At 39.6% G+C, this 25,543-nt stretch overlaps 4 protein-coding genes across 4 annotated transcripts; 2 read left to right on the top strand and 2 right to left on the bottom strand.

Annotated features, from left to right (window-relative positions):
* The first annotated feature begins 3,940 nt into the window (after positions 1-3,940).
* On the top strand, positions 3,941-6,490 carry LOC117622521 (IQ domain-containing protein IQM1-like). The gene is made up of 8 exons (XM_034353225.1): positions 3,941-4,524; positions 4,631-4,745; positions 4,847-4,912; positions 5,000-5,088; positions 5,205-5,292; positions 5,441-5,671; positions 5,762-5,863; positions 5,947-6,490. Exons 1-8 carry the CDS (start codon positions 4,133-4,135, stop codon positions 6,352-6,354), a joined length of 1,491 nt encoding a protein of 496 aa, XP_034209116.1. The 5' UTR covers positions 3,941-4,132; the 3' UTR covers positions 6,355-6,490.
* Positions 6,491-7,977: 1,487 nt separating this feature from the next.
* LOC117614065 (protein IQ-DOMAIN 1) lies at positions 7,978-10,404 on the top strand. The gene is made up of 5 exons (XM_034342745.1): positions 7,978-8,262; positions 8,353-8,598; positions 8,938-9,165; positions 9,275-9,388; positions 9,485-10,404. The coding sequence occupies exons 1-5, from the start codon at positions 8,197-8,199 to the stop codon at positions 10,172-10,174; spliced, it is 1,344 nt and encodes a 447-aa protein (XP_034198636.1). The 5' UTR covers positions 7,978-8,196; the 3' UTR covers positions 10,175-10,404.
* Positions 10,405-11,196: 792 nt separating this feature from the next.
* On the bottom strand, positions 11,197-13,476 carry LOC117615548 (cytochrome P450 711A1-like). The gene is made up of 5 exons (XM_034344649.1): positions 13,253-13,476; positions 12,822-12,974; positions 11,922-12,720; positions 11,640-11,735; positions 11,197-11,526 (listed from the first exon to the last, which is right to left on the bottom strand). The coding sequence occupies exons 1-5, from the start codon at positions 13,474-13,476 to the stop codon at positions 11,197-11,199; spliced, it is 1,602 nt and encodes a 533-aa protein (XP_034200540.1).
* Positions 13,477-21,563: 8,087 nt separating this feature from the next.
* On the bottom strand, positions 21,564-24,166 carry LOC117618299 (cytochrome P450 711A1-like). The gene is made up of 5 exons (XM_034347892.1): positions 23,937-24,166; positions 23,087-23,239; positions 22,203-22,992; positions 22,008-22,103; positions 21,564-21,902 (listed from the first exon to the last, which is right to left on the bottom strand). The coding sequence occupies exons 1-5, from the start codon at positions 24,164-24,166 to the stop codon at positions 21,564-21,566; spliced, it is 1,608 nt and encodes a 535-aa protein (XP_034203783.1).
* Between the last annotated feature and the right edge of the window lie 1,377 nt (positions 24,167-25,543).

The raw sequence follows: 25,543 nt of genomic DNA on the forward strand, positions 1-25,543 counted from the left end.
TAAAAGCTGACATATATTAGAGCAATCCTGCTCATTTTAGGGCATTTGCGTCATTTTGAGGTCCGTTGTCATTTTGATTTTGGGCTTTATTTGCATTTCTTTTGGGCTTTAGCTCTTAAACTTTGGACCTTTAAAAGTACTGTCTTAAGGGGAGCTTATTCAAGAAAATATTTTTTCAATACGTAAGAGTTAGGTTATTCTTGTAAAACTCTTTGTGAATTGAACATCTAAGGCTTTTTACCTAAATTGACCTTATGTCCCTTCATGCATTCATATCATACATGAAAAATTGTTTTATATAAAAATATTGGCTAAGTATGAAAAATGGTTTTTCGGAATAATCATTTTCTGACATGACCCAAACCAAATTCCGCTTTGGAATTCGAGTCGGAACCTGTGCGTGTCCGACACTTGGCGAATGTCGGGCACAATTGACCCATTTGCCCTTTGAACTGTATCTTGACCTTGACTCATGCCGAAAATTCAGCAGAGTTTCCCCTGTAATTTGCTCAATCCCAAAATTTATACCTGTCAAAACGAGCAATAATATTCACACAACCAACTGCCAGCATACTTAAGATACAATATCTAGTCCAGTTCTCAATATAGGGCAAATATCAGAGTAGTTCTAATAGTATACAAATAAGTTAGTCTTTTTACATACCAACACTTTTGTAACAAGAAGGCGCGGAAGTCAAGATGGCCCGATGGTGGATTTCCTGTGCACGCTACAGCCTGGGAGCGCAAAACATTTGAAAATGTGAGTGGATAAAAATAAAGGTTCATAAAATATACTAACCCCCATTGTAAAAATAGTTAAGTAAAACTGAATATGTACTCTGCATTTGAAGCATACTAAACTCACGGTATTCACATGCTGAAATCAGGGTATTTATATATTTATATAAATATATACAATCGTATTCAAGATCAATAAAACTTTGCATGAAAGCACTGAAATCAAAACTTGCATAAAAACACTGTAATCTAACTTGCATAAAAGCAATTTACTCAAACCTTGCATAAAAGCACTGCAATCAATTAAAACTACCACTCGGATGTACCCCTGTAATTCCGTCAATTCCCCTGGCAGGTCTCGGCGACACGAAGTCTATTCGAGCAGCAAACTGGCAGGATTCAGGGGACTATAGTCAGCCTGATCCACTGGCAGGTCTCGGTGACACAAAGTCAATCCGAGCCGCAAACTGGTAAGATTCAGGGGACCGTAGTCAGCCTGATCCGCAATCCTGGCAGGTCTCGGTGACACCAAGTCAATCCGAGCTGCAATCTTGGCAGACCTCGGTGACACCAAGTCAATCCGAGCTGCAATTCTGGCAGACATCGGTGACAGCAAGTCAATCCGAGCTGCAATCCTGGCAGACCTCGGTGACACCAAGTCAATCCGAGCTGCAATCCTGGCACTCACGGTCCAAGCATCCCCGAAACTCGTGAGGCAAATGTCAAGTGCACTGACAAAACTGAGGGTAAACTGGATGTCTGTAGACATCGGCATAACTGAAGGCAATAACTGTAGTTGGGTACTCACGGTGGTTTAAAATAAAATATCTTTGAAAAGTCTGACAAATAACTGTATTTTGGCAAATCTAAACTATGCTGCTATTTTATCTGATATAAATCTCAAACTCTGTTTTCTATAACTCTTTAGCATAATCAACTAAGCAGCATATAAGTAAAATATTTAACTTCATAAAGCATGCTAGGAAAAATCACAATTAACTTATTCAAGATCAAATAATGAGACTCATTTATATAAACTCATTTATATAAAATCAATTATGAAAGAAAGTCCACTCACTCCTGGTCCGAGTTAGCTAGACCTCCTGAAGGTCTCTCCTGCGGGTCTGCTTGGCCCCGGGTGCCTGGGTCGACGGAAATGGTGGCCGGAGGAGGGAGATCGGCGGCTGTGAAGTTTCGGTGAACACCCGTCGGTTTTTCGCATTTTCCGGACAGCACCGGTCGTGCCGCCGGCGGGGAATGGTCGGGGAAGGAAGGGGAGACGACAGCGGTTCGAACGCGACCGGTCCCGTGGCCCGTGGCGCCTTGTGGCCGCGCCAGCGTCTCCTGGAAGGCGGCGGAACGAAAACGGGAGAGAGGAGAGAAAGAGAGATCGCGCGAGAGGAGAGAAAGATAGTGGGCTGATTTTATAAAATCCAACTTCGAAATATTTACGGTTGTGCCACTGAGACTCTTTTGACCATAACTTTCTCGTTACAACTCCGATTCGGGCCCACTACGTGTCTATGAACTCATTTCATCGTGCTCTACGCAATGGTGTTTGTAGAATTGTCAAATTTCTTCTCGGTCAAAAAGTCAATTTTTCCTTAATAAAATATTCTAAGGGAAAAATTGTCTTTTCTCAAAATAAATTATTCCTTAATTATGAATTTTAGGTTTGGGTTATTACATTTTCTCAAGATAATTTTAGGCCGCTTTTATTCCTTACACATCAAATAAGAAAACTTGATTTTATGGGATTTTAGTATGAAGTATATTATGAACCATCATTTTTAGCCTAAATCGTATTTTGCACCAAAACTGATTTTTCATATTTTGATTTGGTGGGAATTTGATTTTCTAGTTTTTTTATTTGAATCCAAATGAGGGGTACTTCCTTATTTACATTGTAAACTTAAGTAAATGGAGTAATATAAAAACAAACAAATTAAAGTAAAAGGAAAACAAAAACAAAGGAAGCACTGCACACAAACAGCATGTGCCTGCTTGTTGTGTTGGTGTGCTGCGCCCTCTGGAGCATTTCATCAAGCTGTTTGTGGACAATTTGCAGGGGTCAACATATTTGCCTTCAATGATGGATTTCGGACTTGCAGGGATCAATTAACCCCTCTTGTATAGATTTGCCCTTACTTGCATGCGGGGTAATTAAGGCGTTTGTTGTCACTAAGCTTTCGGGACTCTTTGTCATGGGTCCAATTTTGTACTGACGGATATATTCAAGACTCTCTTCTCATGGACCACAAGAGCAAGGTGTGCCAACAACCATATTGTGTACTAATGATAAGTATATTTTCATCGATAGGATTTAGTCGAGTAGAAAAAAATCTTTAAATTAGGTTCGAATTCCATAACACCTTAATAGTATGTGTTTGAGAAACCCTTTTATTTTGTAGTGTAGAGAGTATTCCACACAGATGTATACAAAAATTGAAGTTATGGCACAAGCTACTTTTGTAAAGGCTGGAAGTTGACTGCAATAGAAACGGCACAAAATTCATATCCGGGCTATCCAGCAGAGGGCGAGCTAATCCAAGTCTTTTTCTTTTTCTTTCTGTAAACTTGTGTGGTGGACAGAGATGACACCTTCATTCCAAACAGGCTGATTTTAATTGTTGGTCTTGCAAGTTGATCAATTAATGCCTTAAAAAGACTTCAAGTAGAGCTTGTAAATATATTTTTTTTTTTGCTTTTTTTCTTTTTTTGGCAGAAAGCTAGTAGATGGAAATTTGGAGGGCCTTGTTTTGTTCCTGTGGATCGAACTAACCACAGTTTATGTACATTAAGCTAGCATTGGGGATGTTGACCATGCAGTCTAAATTTTACAACAAAAAATTTCCCCCAACGAAACAAAATAGAAAAGCAAGATAAACTTAATTAAGCAACCTCTAGTTTCTGTCATAGATTAACACAAACCGGTAATTACAAATTGAATAAGTCGATTTAATCGGTTCGATCGAATTGATGCTCATCCTAACTCCGATGCAAATCTCATATAAGTTTATGTAGATTATGCTAACCCACAATTGTTAATATTATTGCTGAGCTCTGCCGACAAAAATAAATTGATTTAAGAAAGAATACAAAAGTCAACCAGTCAAGCTCCACGAGTTTAAGTTCTAACAACCCAAAAAAGGCCTAACAATCTGGTCAGAAAGTTTACAGTTTCTTCCAGTCTAAAAGCAGGGCCAGTAAACTTCTTCAATCTTTCTCTTTAACTTCCTTGAACCTCCATGTTTGATTTTTCAAACACCTACAGCCACTTGTGATAGTGTATATAAAGAGAGGAACTAGTCAGCCAATATGTGTGATTTCAGAGTCTTCAAACTCTCAAGACTTATAGAGCAATTGGTTGACTTGAGAGAATCAGAGAAACATCATGGTGAGGTCCATTAGCTTTGAAAGAAAACAAGGGGAGGTAGACTTGGGAACATGTAGGGAAGAATCAGAAACTCAAAACAGGTCTATTGGGTCTGATAAAATGAGTTTGCAAAGGTCAATAAGCTTCAAAAATTGGGAATTCACAGAACCAAAACTTGAAGCATCTGATCAAACATTTGAGAAATCTGGTTCGACCTCTTCGGTTGGAAGAAATTGTGAAAAGTTGCAGATAAAAAAACCTACAATTGTGCTTCCTGAACCAATGGTATATTTTTCTCCAAAGCCAGTTAGTGAGCTTGATGCTGCAGCAACCAGGCTGCAGAAAGTGTACAAGAGTTACAGGACCAGGCGTAACCTTGCAGATTGTGCTGTTGTGGTTGAGGAACTATGGTTTGTTTGTACCTCAAAACTATGTCAGATTTTGTTACCCTTTTGTTGCTTGCTTGCTTGGCGTTCAATTAATCCTTTGTTTCTTGTGTTTGTTCAATTTCTGTAGGTGGCAGGCCTTAGACTTTGCAGCTCTGAAACGAAGCTCTGTGTCCTTTTACAGCACTGAGAAACATGAGAGCGCCGAGTCACGGTGGGCACGGGCTAGGACAAGGGCTGCCAAGGTGCTTTGATAATATGAAAATTATATTACTGATGAGATGTGTTTTATGGATAATTAATTCCAAATTAACAGCAAAGAGAAAAACTTAATTTGTGTTTGTAGGTAGGGAAGGGTTTGTGCAAGGATGAGAAGGCTCAGAAACTTGCTCTGCAGCACTGGCTTGAAGCTGTGAGTTTATGAACTTGTAATTCACGCATTTTTGTCACATAAGTACCATGATTAATCATTGCTAAAAAATTTCTCTTTTTTGAACAGATTGATCCACGCCATCGGTATGGACACAATTTGCAATTCTACCATGATGTCTGGTCTGATTGCAGGAGCATCCAACCTTTCTTCTACTGGTAAATAATTCAGAGACTTGCTACAGTTTTTATAAAAGATCTTATTATCTTGGCTCATTCTTCTGCTATCTATCAGTAACAATAATATCATATTAACTTTTTACTTGGAACTTCAGGTTGGATGTTGGTGATGGTAAAGACACAAACCTGAAGAAGTGCCCGAGAACTGTTTTACAACGTCAGTGCATCAAATATCTTGGACCGGTAACGACCTTTAATTATAGTTTAGTATGATACTGGAATACGACCACTATCTTTAATTATTGTTTAGTATGATATTGGAATACGATCACGTGAAATTGCAAGCATCCGCACGCATAATTATAAATTAAAGCATTTACTGATGTTGCAGAAAGAGAGGGATGCATATGAAGTGATTGTGGAGAATGGAAGGCTGGTCCACAAGCCATCTGGGATGCCTGTTGAAACAGTTGAAGGGTCAAAGTGGATTTTTGTGCTGAGCACATCAAGAGCTTTATATGTTGGGCAGAAAAGAAAAGGCTCTTTCCAGCACTCAAGTTTTCTATCTGGAGGGGCTACAACAGCAGCTGGAAGATTGGTTGCCCACAATGGTGTTCTTGAGGTACACTGTATTACATATCATGCATACTGGTGTTTTTTTAAAATATTTATTTTGTAATTAAATCTGCTTAATTATCTTTTGCTTCTTCAGGCTATATGGCCTTACAGTGGTCACTATCTCCCAACTGAGGACAATTTCAAGGAATTCATCAGCTTTTTGGAGGAGCACCATGTAGACCTAACCAATGTCAAGGTAATTAGAAATTAATTACATTAAGCTAATTCTGTAAACAAGGAGATCAACATAGCTAATTCTTTTTCTTTTTTTGTTTACAGATGTGTGCAACAGACGATGACAAAGCATCCTACAAAGCTCCTTGTGATGATTTGTCTAAGACAGAGTTGAATGGGTCTATAACCAATGACCCAAATCCAATCAAACACCAACATGAGGGGAGCATGGGGTCCAATACAGAAGCACCAGCTTTTGACCTGTCTAGGCCTTTGTCTTGCAAGTGGACCAGTGGGCTTGGTCCACGTATTGGCTGTGTGAGGGACTATCCAGCAAACCTACAATTTATGGCACTTGAACAAGTGAACCTTTCACCAAAGGTCTCACTGGGCCACCATGGAAGTTGTGCTCCAATCCCTTCACCTAGACCAAGCCCAAAAATCCGTGTCTCTCCTAGGCTTGCCTACATGGGTCTTCCTAGCCCAAGGGTACCTGTTCCCACTGCCAATTAGACATCTGGCCTTGTCAACAACTATAAATATGGTACTTTTTCTTTCTTCTTTTGGCTTTGAAGGGGTAAAATGCTCAAGAGCCTAAAGGGCCAAATTTGTTTATTCTTTAATTTTTATTTTTTATTTGCAAGTTGTAAAAATGCTCTTTGAATTCACTGCGTTATGAATGATGTGAAAACAGTTCTCTCAGTTCTCTTTCTCTGAGTTTTATAGAGTGCAAGCAAGCCATCATTGAATGACAGTAGAAGTGCTAGCATTACTTGCATAGTAAAAGACAAAGCATTAGGTAGTAGATGATCATAAATGAATCAGTGAATTCATTCCAAAACAGATAAAAGAAGGTATTTACTTACCAAACAAACAGAAAACTAAACTAAATAGAAAAACAGAAAAGAAGGAATCCAATGTTAAATTTCTTTAGAATATAACAGGAAAGAAAAGTCCTTTTTTTCTGAAAGTCGATTAATTTAATGATAGAACTGGAAAAGAAATTGGAATTTTGAAATCTTGGTAGGAAAGGAAGCAGAGTCAGAGAGACAAGATTTTTGAACCTCGATGTCAACGACTGACAAAAGAAAAACATAAATGGTCTGGTTGGTATTTGGTAACCTCGAAATCGAAATAATTTAATAACAAAAATCTGCACTTTTCTCCAAACAAATGCTTCTTTTTCACGAATGCTCTCCCCCCATCAGTCTTCAGACTTATGCGCATTCATAAAACAGTTGAGCAGAGCAGTAATAATAATTAGTCTATTAAACATCTCTGGCTCTTAGGTTCTTTTTATTGTCATTAAGGATGCAATTGTTATGTTGGAAAACTGCGTTGTGAAGTCGAAAAGTTAAAATACATAACAATAAATGATTAGTTCAAAATTGTACAACAATGGTATCCTTAGCGATACACGCACACCCAATGGTAAAACGACTCTATTTATAAAACATTGAACCCTGTCCATCCATCTGTGATTGTATAGTTTCAAACTTTGAAGTCATTTCAAATGATGAATTTTTAGTTAGTTTCCAAATGCATCCAAAATGTAGCCATGTCGGTGTGAATTTGAGTTCGTACTCTTTTGTTGTATGAGAATCAATTTGACACTTCCCTTCCCCAACATTATATTTTGAAACAACATCAGATTCAATTTTTTTTTTTTTTTGGGGCAGACATCAGATTCATTTGAGAGCCATCAGTGCAAGTCTTGTTTAGTACTTTGCTGGATCCTTTTTGGGTTCTATTTGATGAATAATTCAGCACAATGTAGGCGCACGCCCACGTGGCTCATTTCCATTGGCGAGAGGTGGTCCCCACCAGATGAGAAATTTAAAAACCACAATAAGTAATCTTTGAGTGCAATGGAAAAGTACTGTCAAATCCAATCCAATCCAGGAGATCTTTTGTCGGTTTCTTTTTTGGCCCTTTTCGTAACTTTTAATGTACTGACAAAACGGGCTCGTGCCGTCGTGGCCTTCGATCATTTTTCCCCAAAAAAAGTAGTGGCCCTAGTGGGGTGCAATTTCGTAATTTCCTCTCCAACGAAGGGGCAAATACCTGCACATCTTCAAAGAATCGAGCGCCTTTTTTACTTCGCCCATTTGTCCCTTGTTATTTGAATTTCAAACATCGAACGGCTCTATTTTGTCTATAGACCAAAAACAGAGCAAACACAACCCACACCCACTAATCCCGCAAAACAAAGCAACACCCCACGTCCCTCGCTTTCTTCGAACTCTGTTTTCTGCAAAAGCTTTGAATTTTGTAATAACTGTGCAAGTTTCATACAGAATCAAGCGGCTGTTTTTGCTTGGTCTGCTCAAGCAGAAGGTTGTTATTTTTACACAAATGGGTGCTTCAGGAAAATGGGTCAAAGCTTTTATAGGCCTCAAAAAACCAGACAAAGACGACCATGTAAAGCTCCAATCTTCACAGTAGTTACAAGTTGAACTTTTTTCAACTATGTTAGTCTAAATTTTTTTTTTTCTGGGTTTAATTTTGCAGGACAAGGTGAGTGGGAAGAGCAAGAAGTGGAAGCTATGGAGGAATTCTTCAGGGGATTTCGGGTCTTCATGGAAGGGTTTCAAAGGAAATCACAGAGCAGCTTCTGAGGGTTCAGATTCACCAAGGGGGACTGATGCATATAATGCTGCAGTGGCCACAGTGGTTCGAGCTCCTCCTAAAGATTTCAGGGTTGTGAGGCAAGAATGGGCTGCTATCCGGATCCAAACTGCTTTCAGAGGCTTCTTGGTAAAAATAGCTTCTTTTTTTCTCTTTCATTTTTGTTTCATGGGTCGATGTATGTGCATAACTTTATTGGCAGCATGCTTTTGAAATCTAAAACCCATAGGTGGCCATAGATCTTAATGTCTGGTTTTTTTAGCGACCTACTTGTTGATGTAAGAAAGTTCTCAAACCCTCGATGCATAACTTGGTTTGTTACATTTAGTGTACTTTTGTTCTGTTAAGTTTTAAGGGGCATCCACACCTGTTTGATAAAATACCCAATTGCGCATTGAGCTTAATGTTAATGATTTGGCTGCCGTTGACAAAAGTTTGAAGCTGTTTTCTGGTTAAACTGCTATGCAGGCAAGAAGGGCTTTGAAGGCCTTGAAAGGAATAGTGAGGCTTCAGGCTCTGGTTCGGGGCCGACAAGTGAGGAAGCAGGCTGCTGTAACACTGAGGTGCATGCAAGCTCTTGTTCGAGTTCAGGCCCGTGTAAGAGCTCGTCGGGTGCGAATGTCCATAGAGGGCCAAGCTGTGCAGAATATGATCAATGAACGGCGCACCCAAGCTGATCTGCTTAAAGAAGCTGAGGTACCCTCAAACTCTTAAAAGTTTTGAGCTTTCATCTAAAATGTCAGGGAAGAAATCTTTTGGGTTGGCTTTCGGTTCACCCTTTAACAAGTGAAAAATGGAAATGCAGGAAGGATGGTGTGATAGCAAGGGAACAATAGAAGATGTTAAAGCAAAGATACAAATGAGGCAAGAGGGGGCCTTCAAGAGGGAGAGAGCAATTGCTTACGCTCTTGCTCAGAAGGTAATAAAATACAAAAGTCTCTTAATTCGAGTACTTATTTTTCACATGACTGGTATAAGAAAAAGAAAATTGAGTTTCTTCTTTTTGTCTTCTCAGCAATGGAAATCAACCCCAGATTCAAATTCTCGCACCAGGTCCTCAGTGTACTCTCTCAATAAGAATAATGAATTTGACAAGAATAGCTGGGGATGGAGTTGGTTAGAGCGTTGGATGTCAGCCAAGCCATGGGAGACTAGGCTGATGGAACAGTCCCAAAATGACCCCTCTGAGATCACACCACCTCCAAAGAATTGTGCAGACCCTTTTGTGAGCAAACATTCAAAATCTTCAGAACCATGCTCAGTCAAAGTCAGAAGGAACAATGTCACCACTAGGATTTCTGCAAAGCCTCCCCACATTGGGCAAGGTACCCGCTCGTCTTCGAGCCCAAGTTCAGAATTTCGGTATGATGAGAGCTCTGCTTCATCTTCACTCTGCACATCCACAACACCGGTTTCTGGGAACACCGGATTGGCTTCGGATAGAACAGATGACAGCAGCAACTGTAGGGTACCAAGTTACATGAACCTGACTGAGTCAACTAAGGCAAAGCAGAAAGCAAGCAGTTACCAATCTCAGAGAATTCAAAGGCAGTCCATGGATGAGTTTCAGTTTCTCAAGAGGTCTGGGGCTTTCTCTAATGGGGATTCTAAAAGTAGTGCTGGTTCTGAGCCATCTTCAGTCAACTTCTCCAAACCACTTTGTATGCCAAGCCGGTTGGATAAGAACTCCATGAAACTAAGGTGAAAGGGGAGGACTTGGTGTAATATGATCGACCAGCTTGATTAAGTTCGTTTTGCTTGAGAAGATCAACAGCTTGTTGTTCCCTGTTCCCTGTTATTGAGAATGTGTGTAATTTAATGCGAGATCCTGCTAGAATAGTATTTCTGTACCAGGAAAATTTGAGTCCTTGATTTGAGGCTTCATTTGTAATATAGTTCGTTTATGATTATGGAATTGAATCTCTCTTATTCCTACTTATTTCCAATGAGATCAATCATTGATTTGATCAGTAACTATGATCAATTAAATTAACCCATCACTGAAAATTTGGCTTCAAATTAAATATTAACTTGAAATCGATTCTAAAATTTGGCTAATCAGACTCAACAACTTCGATCAAACCAAGGGACAGACAACTTCCATAGCATGCTTTTGTAATCTGAAACCCGCATGCAAGCTCTCGTTGGAGTTCAGGCCCGTGTAAGAGCTCGTCGGTTGCGAATGTCCATACAGGGTCAAACTGTGGAGGCTGATCTCTTAAAAGAAGCTGAGGTACCTCAAACTCTAAAATTTATTTGCTTTCCTTCCAAAAATGAAAATGCAGGAAGAGGGGGTGGGGTGGGGGCGGCGGGGGAGACAGAGCAATGAATGAAATGACCAAAGTAGCACACAGAGCAGCACACGGGAGCATACAAATACACATATGCAAAGAACAAATCACAATAGAATGACACCTCAGCTAGGGTCCAGAAGAATAGGAGAAAATGGCTACTAGTAGTAGTACTGAAGCATCACTCACCTACACTCATCATCGTCTCCATCCTTTTTGTAACGAAATTTATTCTAGATCTTTCATTATAGATAAGCTGTATATATGAATACCACTACACATAATATCAAGGGAATACAAATACGAATTCTTTCTTACAGCCTGAATCTTCTTTCTTCCTTTCTTTTCTCCTTAATTTTTCAGTGATAGCAAGCGCGAAAGTGGTAAAGCAAAGACTCATATGAGGCAAGCAAAGAAGAAATATCCTTGCATGGCATCATGTGCGCTTTATGACTCTAAGCTTGATACTATACTTGAACTTTAGAACAATGCCAAACTCAAGTTCCAGAGGTATCTCCATATTGGGAGTGTGCCGGAATACATATTTCCGGTATAAATGAATCAGCGAGAGCTTTATTTCTTGCAGGGAAAATTTCTGACCAATGCATGATCGAGGTCCAAGGCCAAAGGGTATAAAAGCATAAGGATGCCTTTGTTTTTCTTCTTTGCAGCTTGGATCAAACCTCTCTGGCTTAAACTTGTGTGGCTCTGGGAAGTTCTTTGGATCTTTTGCTAAAACTCCGAGCGCTAACCACACCCATGTCCCCTGCTCAACAAAAAAATAAATAATCCCATAAGGTACACAAAACCATTTCCAGTCCACAGAGGAAAAGTATTTGTACATAGACATGTTCTTAATTTGTGTCAGTAGAAAAATACCTTCGGTAAAAGATAACCTCCTATTTCGACTTGTCTAGATGTTTCTCTCGCAACTAATGGGGAAACCATGTAAAACCTCATTGCCTCTTTGATAACCTGCATGCAAAATTTCAAACAACCAATAAATAAATCAAACTCCATTGCAGATAGGTCTTCTTCCCTTACATGGGAAAATATGGTTTCCAAAGTAAGTAAGGGCAAACAAATAGAGGTAATTGGTTTGCCCATGCAGTTTCAGAGTTTCTAAAAAAAATGTCAACATTTTACGTTCAGAAGACTTGCCTGATCCATATAAGGAAATTTGTGTTGAAGATCATGAGCAGTTGGCATCTGAGCAGGTGGACCAAATCCATCAATCTCTGCCAGCAGCTTTTTCTCAACTTCTGGGTGGGCAGCAACCAAGTAAACAACAGAAGACAATGTAAATGATGTGGTGGCCGACCCAGCAAGGAGATGCTCATAAGTAAGTGCACTGATGTAGTCTGGGGTGAAGAAATTCTTTGAAACTGTCTCTGACTCTCTTGCATTCAGTATGAGCGACAAGAAATTCTTTGAACCTCGGCCGCCACTGTCTTTCATTCTCTTTTCAACAATCTGTTCAAGCCGGCTAGTCAATTTCTGGTTGTTACGTTCAATTTTCCTGTCCATAGTGCCAGGGATTCTCTTCAAAATCTGCCAAAATGGCGCCTGGAGTATGGGAACAAGCAGTCCCAGTATGATTGATAAGGAACCAGAAAAGTCCAGCTTAAGCTGTGTTGTGGAATATATGTGTTGGTTTATAAAGTCTGAGACTTCATCAATGTTAATGTCTTGGCCACCAATCTGCTTGTTGATTGAATCAGTGATGGATTGTGGTTTAGAAAGGCCAAAGTTGACACCAAAGGCAGCTTGTCCTATCACATCAGTGGCCAATCTGAGGGAGATGTTGGAAAAGGTAACTTCTTCTTCTTCTTTGGAGCAGTCATCAAGTTTTTGAGTTGCAGATTCAATGTATGACTGCATGGTGGGCACAAGGCTGGCTAGGTGTGATGGCTGATACACAGATAAGATCGTGTTTCGCATCGTCCACCACCTTGCATCCCTGCATGATGCTCAAAGTCCACCAGATCAGTCAATGAACTTAACAACTTTAACTCATATATTCTACACTCCTTCACAATAATGACGAAACACAATAAATACCTGGTTAAAAACAGACCCTTCTGATGAAGAGGGGAAGCGGCTAGGGGAGACGGAATGCTTCTGTTTTTGATGTCTTTGAATTTCTTAATTCCAACTTCTCTACAAAGCTCTGCATCTGCTACAATTATTAGTGGCTGTCTGCCCATATGAAACCTGCCAGGATATGTAAAAACAAAAATTTAAGTGATGAGTTACGTGCGGACGACTAACCTTAATATATTCTTCAAAATTAAAGTTCTATGACTGAAATGTAACACCCCGTTCCAACCATAATTAAAGAAGGAGATTCAAAATAATAATACTAATGAAAAGGCAGAAGAGTAACTTTTGCATAATAGACAGTCCACATCAAGCTCTGTAGCCATCAAAACAGTTGCTAAGTTTCTCTTTCACATCTAGCATTATACATATACTTACTAAAAGTTACTAACCTGAAAATAGGGCCATACTGTTTGGCAAGAACTGAGAATACTTCCGGACCATGCTTTGCCAGCAAGGGAATGTGCCCTATCAGAGGGATAGCTGGTGGGCCTGGTACCCTTCTCACCCCCCAGTAGGGCTTATAAAAGTAGCCCAAAACTACTCCTGCTAGCATTGCCAACAAAGTAAAGATGGTTGACACCAGACAAACATCGGAAAGCATTAACAGTTCCATTTCCGTGCTACCTATCAATTTCTCCAGGTCTATTTCAATAGGATTCTAAATTCTGATTCGTAACTGCTCCGATGTTCGGTTTAATAATAGGCTAACAATGGAATACTTGGGGGTCCCACTACTCACTAAATCCAATCTTGATGAGCCGTAAATAGGTTGTTTTTTGACTTTCTTCTTTCACTAAAACTCATTTGTCTTCATAGATTGGTTTCAGGGAAAACCGGATTGGCTTCGGATAGAACAGATGACAGCAGTAACTGCAGGGTACCAAGTTACATGAACCTGACTGAGTGAACTAAGGCAAAGCAGAAAGCAAGCAGTTACCAGTCTCAGAGAATTCAAAGGCAGTCCATGGATGAGTTCCAGTTTCTCAAGAGGTCTGGGGCTTTCTCTAATCGTAAAGTAGTGCTGGCTCTGAGCAATCTTCTGTCAACTTCTCCAAACCACTTTGCATGCCAAGCCCGGTTGGATAAGAACTCCATGAAACTAAGGTGAAAGGGGAGGACTTGGTGTAATATGATCGACCAACTTGATTGAGTTCATTTTGCTCGAGAAGATCAACAGCTTGTTGTTCTCTGTTATTGAAAATGTGTGTTATTTAATGCGAGTTGGTTTATGATTATGGATTTGAATATCTCTTATTTCTACTTATTTCCAATGAGATCAATCATTGATTTGATGACTAGTGTTAACGGGTGAAATTAGACCAACGAATTAAGGCATAATCACACATATATAATACAAGTGCATTGAGTGGTTCATCATAATTGGGTTGCATCCACTATATTTTTAATAATTTTATAGCTTTTTATTTGTCTTTGAATATAGACACTTTACATTGTACATGAAAGAGGCTTCAAGTCTTAGTAGAAGAGAAAGACAGAGCTTTTGGGAGAGCTTTAGAGATATTCTAAGAGTTTTTGAGCCATGGCAGCCGGTCATTGTGCTTGGAGGTGAACTCTTGCTCATATAGATAGAGGAAGGCATGGGTCTCCCTTGTTTGGCAGAATTATTCATGTGGGAGAGTATGGGATTACTCAAGGGATGTGATCACTAAAAAAGACTTGCATGCAATGGGGACAATACTTTTTGCTATCCTCAACCAATGACATAATGACACGTGAGATAACTTTTTCACATGTCATTGCATCCCCTTTACAAGTAAGTTTTTCTAGTGATGATGGGTAGGTGAGTTCAACATGGTATCAACAACTAGCTTTTCTCTCTTGGATGTTACAGATCACTAGCTATGATCAATTAAATTAGCAAATAATTGAAACTTTGGCTTCAATTCATGATTAATTTCGAAGACATTACAATAGAGATGTTTGCATAGAATTTCACCGAAATTTTAAAACTTTAAAATTTTAAAAAAAGCCAAACCAAAACACATACCATATCTGAAAACCCCTTTGCTTCCAGGGGATTTCCCATGAAACCACCCTTTCGGCTAATAAATCGGGCATCTCTCCCCCTGTTATGTTGTGGAGAGTTTTTCCTCCTAAATTTTGTTGGGTTTTGTCTGCTTCTTACGTTTGCAAGGTTTTGTCTCATCCCTAGTTTTCTAGGGGTTGCTTACCAGCCTTTTAGGGTTGGTTTTTGGAAGATCTTGTTAGATATGATGTGTTTGTGGTAGATCTCTTGTAGATATCTCTGTTTTGGAGGTGGAGCTACTAGATTTAGTTGGATCAGCAATCAATGGTGCTTGGGGATCAAGTGGGAATTTGTAGACATTGTGATATTTTTAGTGTTTCTTGTCCCAAGTTGTTTGAGAGGTTGTAATAGGCATTGATCTTCTTGAAGCACTAGTTGTTGGAGGCTTATGGGTCGTCCTCATCTGTATCTCCAAGTGAGATGGGCTTCAAGTTGTATATATTTGTTCTCTCGGTCTTGCAATGTTTGTGCCTATTTGTTCATGCATGTTCTCTAGAGTTTATGTATTGCAAGAACCTCCATTTAGGATTGTGTTCTTCATGTATGTTTTCTAAGTATGCGTCATGTTTATCAATGAATCCTATTGTTTCACAAAAAATAAAAACAAACAAATCGGTTCAGTTGGGCTGATTTGATCGGTTTTCCGGTTTGATTCCCCAACCTAGTTACTAACCAATCAGGAATAAGGAATTCTTCTATTTTATGAAAGAGTTTGGAATTATGCTAGAGAGACAGCGCCAACCCCTAACCAATCATGTACAATCAACTGGACATTTGGGATCATGGAATTCAAAATTGCTTCCCACTTATAATTGGAACGTGAGCATCAATCTAACATAAATTGGAAATGCGTTCAGAGTCTTTTTCTTTTTTGGAAATGCGTTCAAAGTCTAAGATCCTTTAAATCATTGAAACAGAGACTTTTCTTGTATGTTCAATGTGGAGTCCCAACCTGTCTCCTCACGACTGAGGTCACTCAAACCAAAAAGCAAACACATGGAGTGTGACGTTGGGCGCTACGTGAAAACTGATGCTTTTGGGCAAATACTAGGGGTTCGGTTGTGGTTGTGGTATGATACTCTCACCACTTACTGCCAATGAGATCGATCATGGCTTTCTTCCACTAGAAGCATCTATCAATCACCTCTAGTAATTATATATATATCACCGCTAGTAATTTCTGATCGATTTCAAAAACATTACACTGAAGATGCTTATGTAACCTACCAATCTCCCATTGTCTTGTTAAGAACTGGAACAAAGCAGAAAGCAGGATACAAGGCCGATGCCACAACCAAACAAACAGCAAACAGGAACTCAAAGCATCTTCAACCCCTCTACTTTTTTTAATTTCGTATGTCATTCTCCGTTGTCGTTACATAAATGACGAGTGATGAAATCATGACGTTGATATTCATGTCAATTTACTGAATGGAGCTAACTAGTGGTGTTCAGATTCTGTTCATGTTTTTGTGTGTCCCCCACTTTATTTTTTTTACACCTGCTCTGGTACCATAACACTGTTACATTGTAATAAAATTAGAGTGTTGTTAAACGAACTTTAAAATTAATTGAGTATATCTTAATATTTTAATTAAAATGTAAAATTAACTAAGTATACCCTATTGAACTATCAAAAATATCTCTGGTACACCTTAATACTTGTAGCATTATTTTATAGTTGATTTTCAGCTTTATTTTTTTAATAGTGTTTATAAATCTTTGACTTTTCATATGGATTTATGTTTCTACTAAAATTGTTGACACTTTTTTTGCAATTCCAAGTTCTTGCAATCACCACCTCTTTCGTTAATAGTGATTTTTTATACATGTTTCAGTTATATACTACTATGCTACTTTGAAATTTATTTGGTCTCAACTTTCCCAACCTCTCTAGATTGACTATTCGTAGTTGGAAACCAATAACTTGTATGTTGTACGTGAATTTACTGGTGTAAAGTGAATAAGAACAAGTGAAATTTCAGGCATATCATCTCTGGGTTGCTCCCCACCTCTTATTGTTTGTTACCTCTAAATACAGGAAAAATATTTGAGAAAGCTCTCCGGATAAGAATGCCAATACACATTTTGTTGGGATTCAAGATCGTATCATGTTGCTTTTATTTTGATATATGCCACATAAAACTGGAATAATATCTCTGCAATGTACTAATAAGAGGCCAATTCATTTGTGTGTCCTTCCAAAACTGTTTTCTAATGGATTGTTCTAAGCCCCACATTGAGGTGGACGTGCACGAATAATAACACTTTTTCCCCCAAAGCTAGTGCTCTAAGGTGTACTTTTGGTATCCACTATGAACATAGAAAGAGAGAGACGAAAGGATCGATTTTGAGAAATATTAATCTTGTTATTGTTTGCTAGTAATGAGTCTCCTACCTTGAAGCGGTGCCTTTGTTTTGCTGGCCAAAGTCTACGGCCAGAAATCAATTTCAGCCTCTTTCTTTCGCTGTCCTTGGCTGCACTCGCGGATCACAAAGATGGGAATCAAGTAATCTCTTAATTAGGGTTGAATGTGGTTAATAGAGTGTACTTATTAAAATTATATTTGTTTCACAATTCCATATATCCTTTTTGGTCATTTTATATTAGGGTAAATCAGTAATTCAATATATACTTTTGTAGTATAGTGTACTCAGTTAATTTTATGGTTATTTTAGCAGCACTCTAAAATTAAAATAATAAACACTAATAATTGAAGAAAATCAAAAGAGACCCAACAACCACAAAACTCTCACCTACCAAATTCCGTCAGAAACCCACCCGCCGGTTGTAATAACCCAAAACAAAAAATCTAAAAAGAAATAAAATATCTAAAGAGTAGGATTAATATCTTCTGGCAAAAAGACAAGTTTGCCCTCGCATATTTTAATGGGAGAAAATTTGACTTTTTAATCGAGAAAGAATTTGGGAATTCCACTTGCGCCGTTGCGTAGAGCACGGCGAAATGAGTCAGTAAACACGGAGTAGACCCGAATCGGAGTTGTAACGAAGAAGTTACGATCAAAATACCGCAAAAGGCAAAACGGTAATTTGAAAAAAAGTCAGATTTTTTTATCTCTTCTCTCTCCTCTCTCCCGTCAGCTCTCTATCTCCTCTCTCTCCCCCTCCCGCGCGATTCCTTGACCTTTCTCCCTTCCGATTGAGACAGCGGCCACCACAGGCCGTCTCGATCTCCGCCGTTGGTCCCAATAGCTCCGCCACTCACCCGCCGCTCTTTTCCGACCAACATCAGCCGCGTGGACGCCGGAACCCGGCCGGAATCTGCATTGTTGCCGACTTTCGTGTTCGAACTTCCAGCTCGATTTTCTCCTTCAATTCTCCGCCAAATCGATCGAGTAAGGTATGGTTTCTCAGCTATTTTTCGCGTTCTAGCTGATGGATTATGGGTTTCGATCAATTTTAGCTCTAAAGCGATCAATTTTCGACTTGAAATCTGTCCGAAACTTCGGATGTCACGATTTACTGTTTTCGGTCACTTTTTGGGGTATGTTCAAGAACAAAAGTGACTCCAAATGGGGTGTTTTACCTAGGGTAGGAGTTTGGAGTCTTGGTTCCGAGATTTTTCGGCCACCCGAAATCGCTTAGGACACCCAAATCTGCCCGCGCGTGCTGGAGTGCGTGGGCGAGGGTGTGAAGTAATTCTGTGCAGTTTTGTGATCCTCGTGTCGTCACGAGTGCGTATGATTTTGCGGATCTCGATTCGGAGTCCGTTTGAGCCCCAAACGGATTTTCCATATCGCGCGATCCTTGGGTGCAGTGTCGTCCAATCGTCGAATCGCGCTGAATTTTGGATATGTCATACTACATGATTTCAAGATCGTGTAGGATTCTACGGATTGCGAGACGGAGTCCCGGATACTCCGAAATCGCGAACCCTGGGGCTAGGGTTTGGATTTTAAGCGATAACGCGATTTTGGTTAATCCGACCGTCCGTTTCGGACCAAACTCGCGAAACATGGTTCCTTCTCTATGAGGAACCTTCAGAGAAGCCCAGATTGGCCATCGGAGACCGTAGACCCACGGGGTCCCGGATCGGCCGATCTGGTGGTCTATCGCTTAGCTAAGTGTCGGGTCTTCCACGACCGTTCTAATTGTCTGAAAAACTAAAGTGGGCTTAGGAGTGATTTTTTTTAATGAATGCACATATTCCTAGGAGCCGGGGGCAGGATGTTTAATTTAATTCTTTTATTGAGCAGTTTTATTAATTTATTTTTCATGGATAATCAGGCACCAGAGGTCCAGTCGACCCACAGGAGGGACCTTCGAAGGGTCCAATTAACTCGGACCATCTGTGAGTGGACTTTCTTTCATAAACGATTTTATATGCATGAGTTATATAAATGATTTATATAAATAAGGCTTTGAAATGATTTTATAATGGTTTTCTACAAATAAGCTTTTATAAGTCAGTTCATATGAGTTAATTTTATTATTTGATCGTGAAAACGTTTTATGAACTATTTATTTCGAACGTGATTTGAGCAGTACAATGCCTTGATTTACGTGTTGTCTAGTTATTGAAGCTCAGTAATATAAAAAGCAAAGTTTGAGAACTCTATCAGAGGAGATAGCAGCAATATTTCAGTTTCACAGAAAGGCAGTGAGTTATTAGATTTTTCTAAAAATAGTTTATTTTAGGACCACCATGTACCCACCCTTTACTTGGTGATTACCCAGAGTTGGACCGATGTCTACGGACATCCAGTCCGATTTCAGTTTATGTCAGTGCACTTGACTTTGCCTCACGAGTTTCGGGGACGCTCGAACCGTGAGTGCCAGGATTTGAGGCTCGGCAGACTTGGTGTCCCGAGACCTGCCAGGATTGCGGCTCGGCTGACTCTGTGTCCCCCAGACCTGCCAGGATTGCGGATCAGGCTGACTACGGTCCCCTGCATCCTGCCCGAGCGACTCGAGCTGACTTGGTGTCATCGAGGACCTGCCGGCAGATCAGGCTGATCATAGTACTATGATTTCGCCAGTTTGCGGCTCGGGTAGACTGCGTGGCGCCCGAGACCTGCCAGGGGAATTGACGGATATGACAGGGGTACAAATAGGTGGTATTTTCAGAGGATTTTGAGTTTTCTTTTATTCAAGTACGACTTTCAGTTATTTTATATCAGTTTCTTTGATATTCGTGCATTTATATCTTTACATATTTGTTCAGTTATACAAGCACAGTCATCAATAGGTTTTTACATGCTTATTTGAATACTCTATATTGAAATATAGACAAACCCTCGATTTAGATCTCTTCTTATTTTTAAATGGGGGTTATTATGTTTATAAAATTGTTTTCAAGAACATTATTTTTGTCCACTCACATTTTCAACCTGTTTTTCGCCCCCAGGCCGTAGAAGTACGCGGGATCCACCACTAGACCATTCATAGCTTCCGTGCCTCAAAGTCAGGTAGAGTGTTGTAGAAAATCCTTGCAACCCTGTAAACTTTAGAAAATGCTCTGATATCTAGTTGAAACTGAGAAACTAGAGTTGAGATCGGTTACTTGAAATATTCTGGCAGTTGGTGTGAATTTATTGATTGTTTAACAGGTGAAAAATTTTGGGATTGGTCAAAAATACAGGGGAGACTCTGCCGAAATTTCGGTAGAAGTCTAAGGGAAATTTGAAAAGAATTTGAGACGAGAAGGGTAAAAAGGTCTTTTGTGCCCGACATTCGCCAGATGTCGGACACGCACAGGATTCGACTCGGATTTCAAAGCGAAAATTGGGTCGGGTCCTGTCACCGGTAGCGATCCCCTCTCTTCCCAGCACCACACCCATCCAGTCTGGCCAACCACCCCACCTAGTCGACGACAAAAACATGGACAGAGGATCTGAAGACTAATTAGTGACACTCTGTTTACCTTTGACTATATATATATATATACACTTACTTAAACTCACAGTCCCGATCTCTTGGACCACAGGAGTCCAAGAGATTGTGGTCACCCACCGTTGGATATTAATCCAATGACTGAAAAAAGTTATTTAAAAGGAGTACAAGAGTGAGTGAACCGTTGAATTTACATCCAATGGTGAGTGACCACAAATCTCTTAGACCCATGTAATCCAAGAGATCAAGACTACTTAAACTCATTTGTATTTTCTTTATTTTCTGTTTTTGGTTGGGACAAGGTTTAGTGCTGTGTAGTTTTCTTGTGTTATTTTGGGTTGCTTTGGAGCCCAGCCCAGGGTGGCCATGAAGCCCACAAGAGAAAACTACCTACCTAGGCCTAGCCCATGATATAAAAGACTCCTGGTGCTTAGTTTACAATTAGGCTACAGAGGAGAGGAGAGAGAGGAAATGAGCATAATTCTTCAAGCTAAAATTTGGCTTCAAACGTTATGAATGATGGACTTGGAAAAAATTACAGTGAAGATGTTTACGTAAAATTCCAGATAATCAATATTCCGTTGTCTTGTTAAGCACGACGATGACGAGTTAGGAAAAGACTTTGATTTCGAAACAAAGGCGGCAGCCTAAGGCCAGCAGCACAAAGGAAAAACAAATCAACCACCGCAGAAAGAAAACACAAGAAAGACGCCACAATTTTATTACTATTAACAACACGTACGATTCGACTCACGAGGAATGATGAGGGTGCTGCTGTATATAAGTAATGTTGTATGACTCAAAACTTTTGAGTTCGCTTCAGGGCTCTAAGCTTTACACCATTCTTGAAATCCAGAATAATGCCGAACTCAAATTCGAGAGGTTTCTCCATGTTAGGGGAGTGCCGGAACACGTACTTGCGGTATAAGTGAATCAGTGCCAGCTTTATCTCTTGCAGGGCAAATTTCTGACCAAGGCATGCCCGGGGCCCGATTCCGAAGGGTAAAAATGCATAAGGATGCCTTTCTTTCTCTTCTTTGCAGTTTGGATCAAACCTCTCTGGCTTGAACTTGTTCGGCTCTGGGAAGTTTTTTGGATCTTTTGCTATCACTCCCACTCCAAACCACACCCAAGTCCCCTGCTCCTCCTCAAATACAACGTTACAAAACCCCAATCAATAATCCACAAAAGAACCAAAACAATACCTCCGGTAGAATTAAGAATTAATGGAACAAAACTATACCTTCGGTAGAATATAACCTCCTATTTCTACTTCACTAGATGTTTCTCTTGCAATTAATGGCGAAACCGGATAAAGCCTCATTGACTCCTTAATAACCTGCGCTATTCAAGTGATTTGATAGCTGATAGGTGATAGGTGGTGGTGTTACAAGCAAAATAAGAGCAAGTGAATTGATTCAAGTTTCAGAAGCTTTACCTGATCAACATAAGGAAACTTGTTTTGCAGATCATGAGCTGTTGGCAACTGATCAGCTGGTCCAAATGCATCCAGCTCTTCAAGCAACTTCTTTTCAACTTCCGGGTATTGAGAAATCAAGTAAACAGTCGTAGACAACGTAAATGCTGTGATGGCTGACCCGGCAACGAGATGCTCGTAAGTAAGTGCACTAATGTAGTCTAGTGTGAACACCTTCTTCGAAACCTTCTCTGACTCCCTTGCATTCAGTATGAGCGACAAGAAGTCCTTCGAACCTCTGTCACTGTCTTTCATTCTCTTCTCAACAATCTCATCAAGGCGGCCGCTCAGGTTGTCGTTAGTACGTTCAATTTTCCAGTCCATAGTGCCCGGAATTCGCTTCAAGATCTGCCTAAATGGCTCCTGGAGGATGGGGAAAAGTAGACCAAGTATGATTGATAAGGAACCTGTCAAGTCCATCTTAACCTGCGCTACGGAATATACGTATTGGTCGGTAAACTTTGAGACTGCATCATTCTTGTCTTGCCGGCCGCCGTCAATGTTGACTGAATCACCGGTGGATTGTGGTTTAGAAAGGCCAAAGTTGACACCGAAGGCAGCTTGTGCTATTGTATCAGTGGCCAATGCGAGGGAGATTTTGGAAAAGGTAATATCTTCTTCTTCTTTGGAGGGGTCAATGTTTCGAGTTGCAGTTTCAACGAAGGACTGCATTGTGGGCACAAGGCTAGCCAAGTGTGATGGCTGATACAAAGATACTAGAGTGTTTCGCATTGTCGACCATCTTGCATTCCTGCAGGAGGCTCAAATTCAATTCGGATATCAGTCAAATAAATAAAAATGTATACAGAATCAGATACATATATTATAGAAACACAAATATATACCTGGTGAAAAAGAGACCCTTCTGATGAAGAGGACAAGCTTGTATGGGAGATGGCATGCTTCTATTTGGAATGTCTTTGAATTTCTTGATGCCAACTTCTCTACACAGCTCTGCATCTGCTACAATTACTAGTGGCTGTCTACCCATATGAAACCTGCTTGCCAGGATCATATATGTACAATCAAAATAATCAAATTAGCATATACATATTCAAGTGGCATGACTAAAATGCTAACAGCCTCCACATCTAGCAACCATGCAGATAGATAATCCAGAGAAACAGTGTAGACCAAATAATGAATAGCACTTGATCCCTTCAGACCATGAATTTGAAAAGAAAAACCCTCTGGGGCAAAGATTTTGGTTTGAAGCCAAGTGGCAAGGGGAAAAAGTGGGGTTTTTTAAAAATAAAAAAAAATAAAAATTAGTACAAGCGATAGTCTAAACTATATGGAGGGTGTTTTTCACATACACATATAACTTATGTAAGAAGGTTCGAACCTCATACTTCTAGTCTACAAGTCAAGACTTTTTTACACTGGGTTAGACCCATTAGCATCAGTTGTGTGTGTTAATTAGTTGGGCAAGACCAGGCCTTTCACCCTTGTTTTTAAATTTCTTTGAGAAAAGTCAAAAGAAAAACAGGCAAATTTGCATCATCTACCTTAGGGAAAACAAAAAACAAAAAAACTTCCCGTTTCACTGCCCCCGCTCCCTTTATCTCCCTCCTCTTATCACCTATCAGACATGGAGAGATATAAAGAGAGGGGGTAATGAATAGGCAAGCCTAACTAGAAAACATAATAAAAGAAGATGGTTGCAAATGTAAAATGGCTAAATAGGTACATCACCTGAAAATAGGGCCATACTGTTTGGCAAGAATTTGGAACAGATCAGGACCATACTTGGCCATTAAGGGAAGGTGCCCTACCAAGGGGATAACTGGTGGTCCGGGTACCTTTCTGACCCCCCAGTAGGGCCCATACAAGTAGCCCAAAACTCCAACCAACATCGCCAACACCGTGAAGATGGTCGGTGCTGATACCAGTGACACATTGGTAAACAGCTCCATGCTTATCATTTTCTCAAGGCTCTCTCTCTCTCTCTCTCTCTCTCTCTCTCTCCTTCAATCTATTACTATAGAAGCGTGCTTCCCAGAAGACCAGAGCTCGACTTGGTTTAATAGGCTGTTGATGGAATATTTGGGGCTCTCACTACTCACCAAAAGCATCTTCATGCATCGTCGCCATGTATATATGGTTCTTGTCGCCATGTAAATTTTTTTATAAAAAAAACTCGCGCATTTCAATTTGGTCCTTTTCAATTGTCATCCATAGTTATTTATATTCAAACCAACTCTTGTTTCTCAATTTGTTTCTTCTCAATTGTAATTAAATAAATTATTCTATTCGTGAAAATTGGTGACAGAATCACAGCGTTGATGTTATGTTAATTTTCCAAAAAAAATTACCCAGATGAAGCTAAGGTAATTAGGTTGAGAAGTAAGCGGCTTGCTTCTCTTTTGTGTTTTCACACTGGTTACTTTCCTTTTTATTTAAGAGTTACATTAAATTATTCCATTATTATTTTTCTCTGGCATCATTAATTTATGAATTTAAATGTTTAAACTTAATCATGGGTCTTGCAAGCTTAGCTTTATTTTGGGTTGGTAATGGAGCCTAGGCCCAGCCCAGCCCATCAAACCCAACAGAAAAACTGATGACCTACATGAATGAACGACTTGCCGCCTGCAAATTAAGCATCAAAGAAGAAACAACAACAAAATCTAAACCATTTGACACGCGTATGAATTTAAGAACAAGGAAAGTATTAGGCACACCAGATATGATTAATTATTATCACTTGGCAACAAAGAAAGAACAACCATACCACATTAACTTATTGTTTATTATTTGCTGCTGGCGCTAACCTAAGTAAGCTTTTGTCTTCTTATCCCAATTATTTGCCTAGATTAGATACATAGATGGTAGTTTTTTGCCTTCTCTTTATTTGCGATGCTACGAGCAATCTTGAGATTCCTCTCTCTAATTGTATCTTCACATTTAGAGTATTGTATGTATATATCGTTTTCTCAGTTATCGTTAAATAAAGGGAAATTTACATAATATCACTTGAACTTTTTATTTTTATTTTTAACTACCTGAATTTTGTAAAGTGTTGCAATCCATCACATATGTCTAACTCCGTTAAAATTTCCGTTAAGTTTAAGGTTATTTTCGCCAATTCACTACAACTAAAAATAATTATAAAAAAATATAATTTCTTTTTTTTCTAAAAGAAAGCTGCCATTACGTGGTAATCCATGAAAATTTTCAATTGCACCTTGACAATAAAAATAATACATGATGCAACCTCCTAAATGTTTTTCCCAGTTACAGAGTCCAGGAATAGCACATCAGATAACCCCCTTGCATGCTTCTGTGCTAGGTAACCTACA

This window comes from Prunus dulcis, chromosome 1 (genome assembly GCF_902201215.1).
Source record: "Prunus dulcis chromosome 1, ALMONDv2, whole genome shotgun sequence".
Classification (NCBI taxonomy): Eukaryota; Viridiplantae; Streptophyta; class Magnoliopsida; order Rosales; family Rosaceae; genus Prunus; species Prunus dulcis.

Bases quoted from the DNA above. Each gene is read 5' to 3' on its own strand.
- LOC117622521 (XM_034353225.1), top strand. From the start codon at position 4,133: ATGGTGAGGTCCATTAGCTTTGAAAGAAAACAAGGGGAGGTAGACTTG. The intron at 4,746-4,846 runs GTGCTTTGATAA...TTGTGTTTGTAG, and splicing joins CTAGGACAAGGGCTGCCAAG to GTAGGGAAGGGTTTGTGCAA. The intron at 5,672-5,761 runs GTACACTGTATT...TTGCTTCTTCAG, and splicing joins CCCACAATGGTGTTCTTGAG to GCTATATGGCCTTACAGTGG.
- LOC117614065 (XM_034342745.1), top strand. From the start codon at position 8,197: ATGGGTGCTTCAGGAAAATGGGTCAAAGCTTTTATAGGCCTCAAAAAA. The intron at 8,263-8,352 runs GTAAAGCTCCAA...TTAATTTTGCAG, and splicing joins AACCAGACAAAGACGACCAT to GACAAGGTGAGTGGGAAGAG. The intron at 9,389-9,484 runs GTAATAAAATAC...TTGTCTTCTCAG, and splicing joins CTTACGCTCTTGCTCAGAAG to CAATGGAAATCAACCCCAGA.
- LOC117615548 (XM_034344649.1), bottom strand. From the start codon at position 13,476: ATGGAACTGTTAATGCTTTCCGATGTTTGTCTGGTGTCAACCATCTTT. The intron at 12,721-12,821 runs GTATTTATTGTG...AGCATCATGCAG, and splicing joins AAGGGTCTGTTTTTAACCAG to GGATGCAAGGTGGTGGACGA. The intron at 11,736-11,921 runs GCAAGTCTTCTG...TTTTGCATGCAG, and splicing joins AATTTCCTTATATGGATCAG to GTTATCAAAGAGGCAATGAG.
- LOC117618299 (XM_034347892.1), bottom strand. From the start codon at position 24,166: ATGATAAGCATGGAGCTGTTTACCAATGTGTCACTGGTATCAGCACCG. The intron at 23,240-23,936 runs GTGATGTACCTA...CCTGGCAAGCAG, and splicing joins CAGTATGGCCCTATTTTCAG to GTTTCATATGGGTAGACAGC. The intron at 21,903-22,007 runs GTATAGTTTTGT...GAGGAGGAGCAG, and splicing joins GAGGTTATATTCTACCGAAG to GGGACTTGGGTGTGGTTTGG.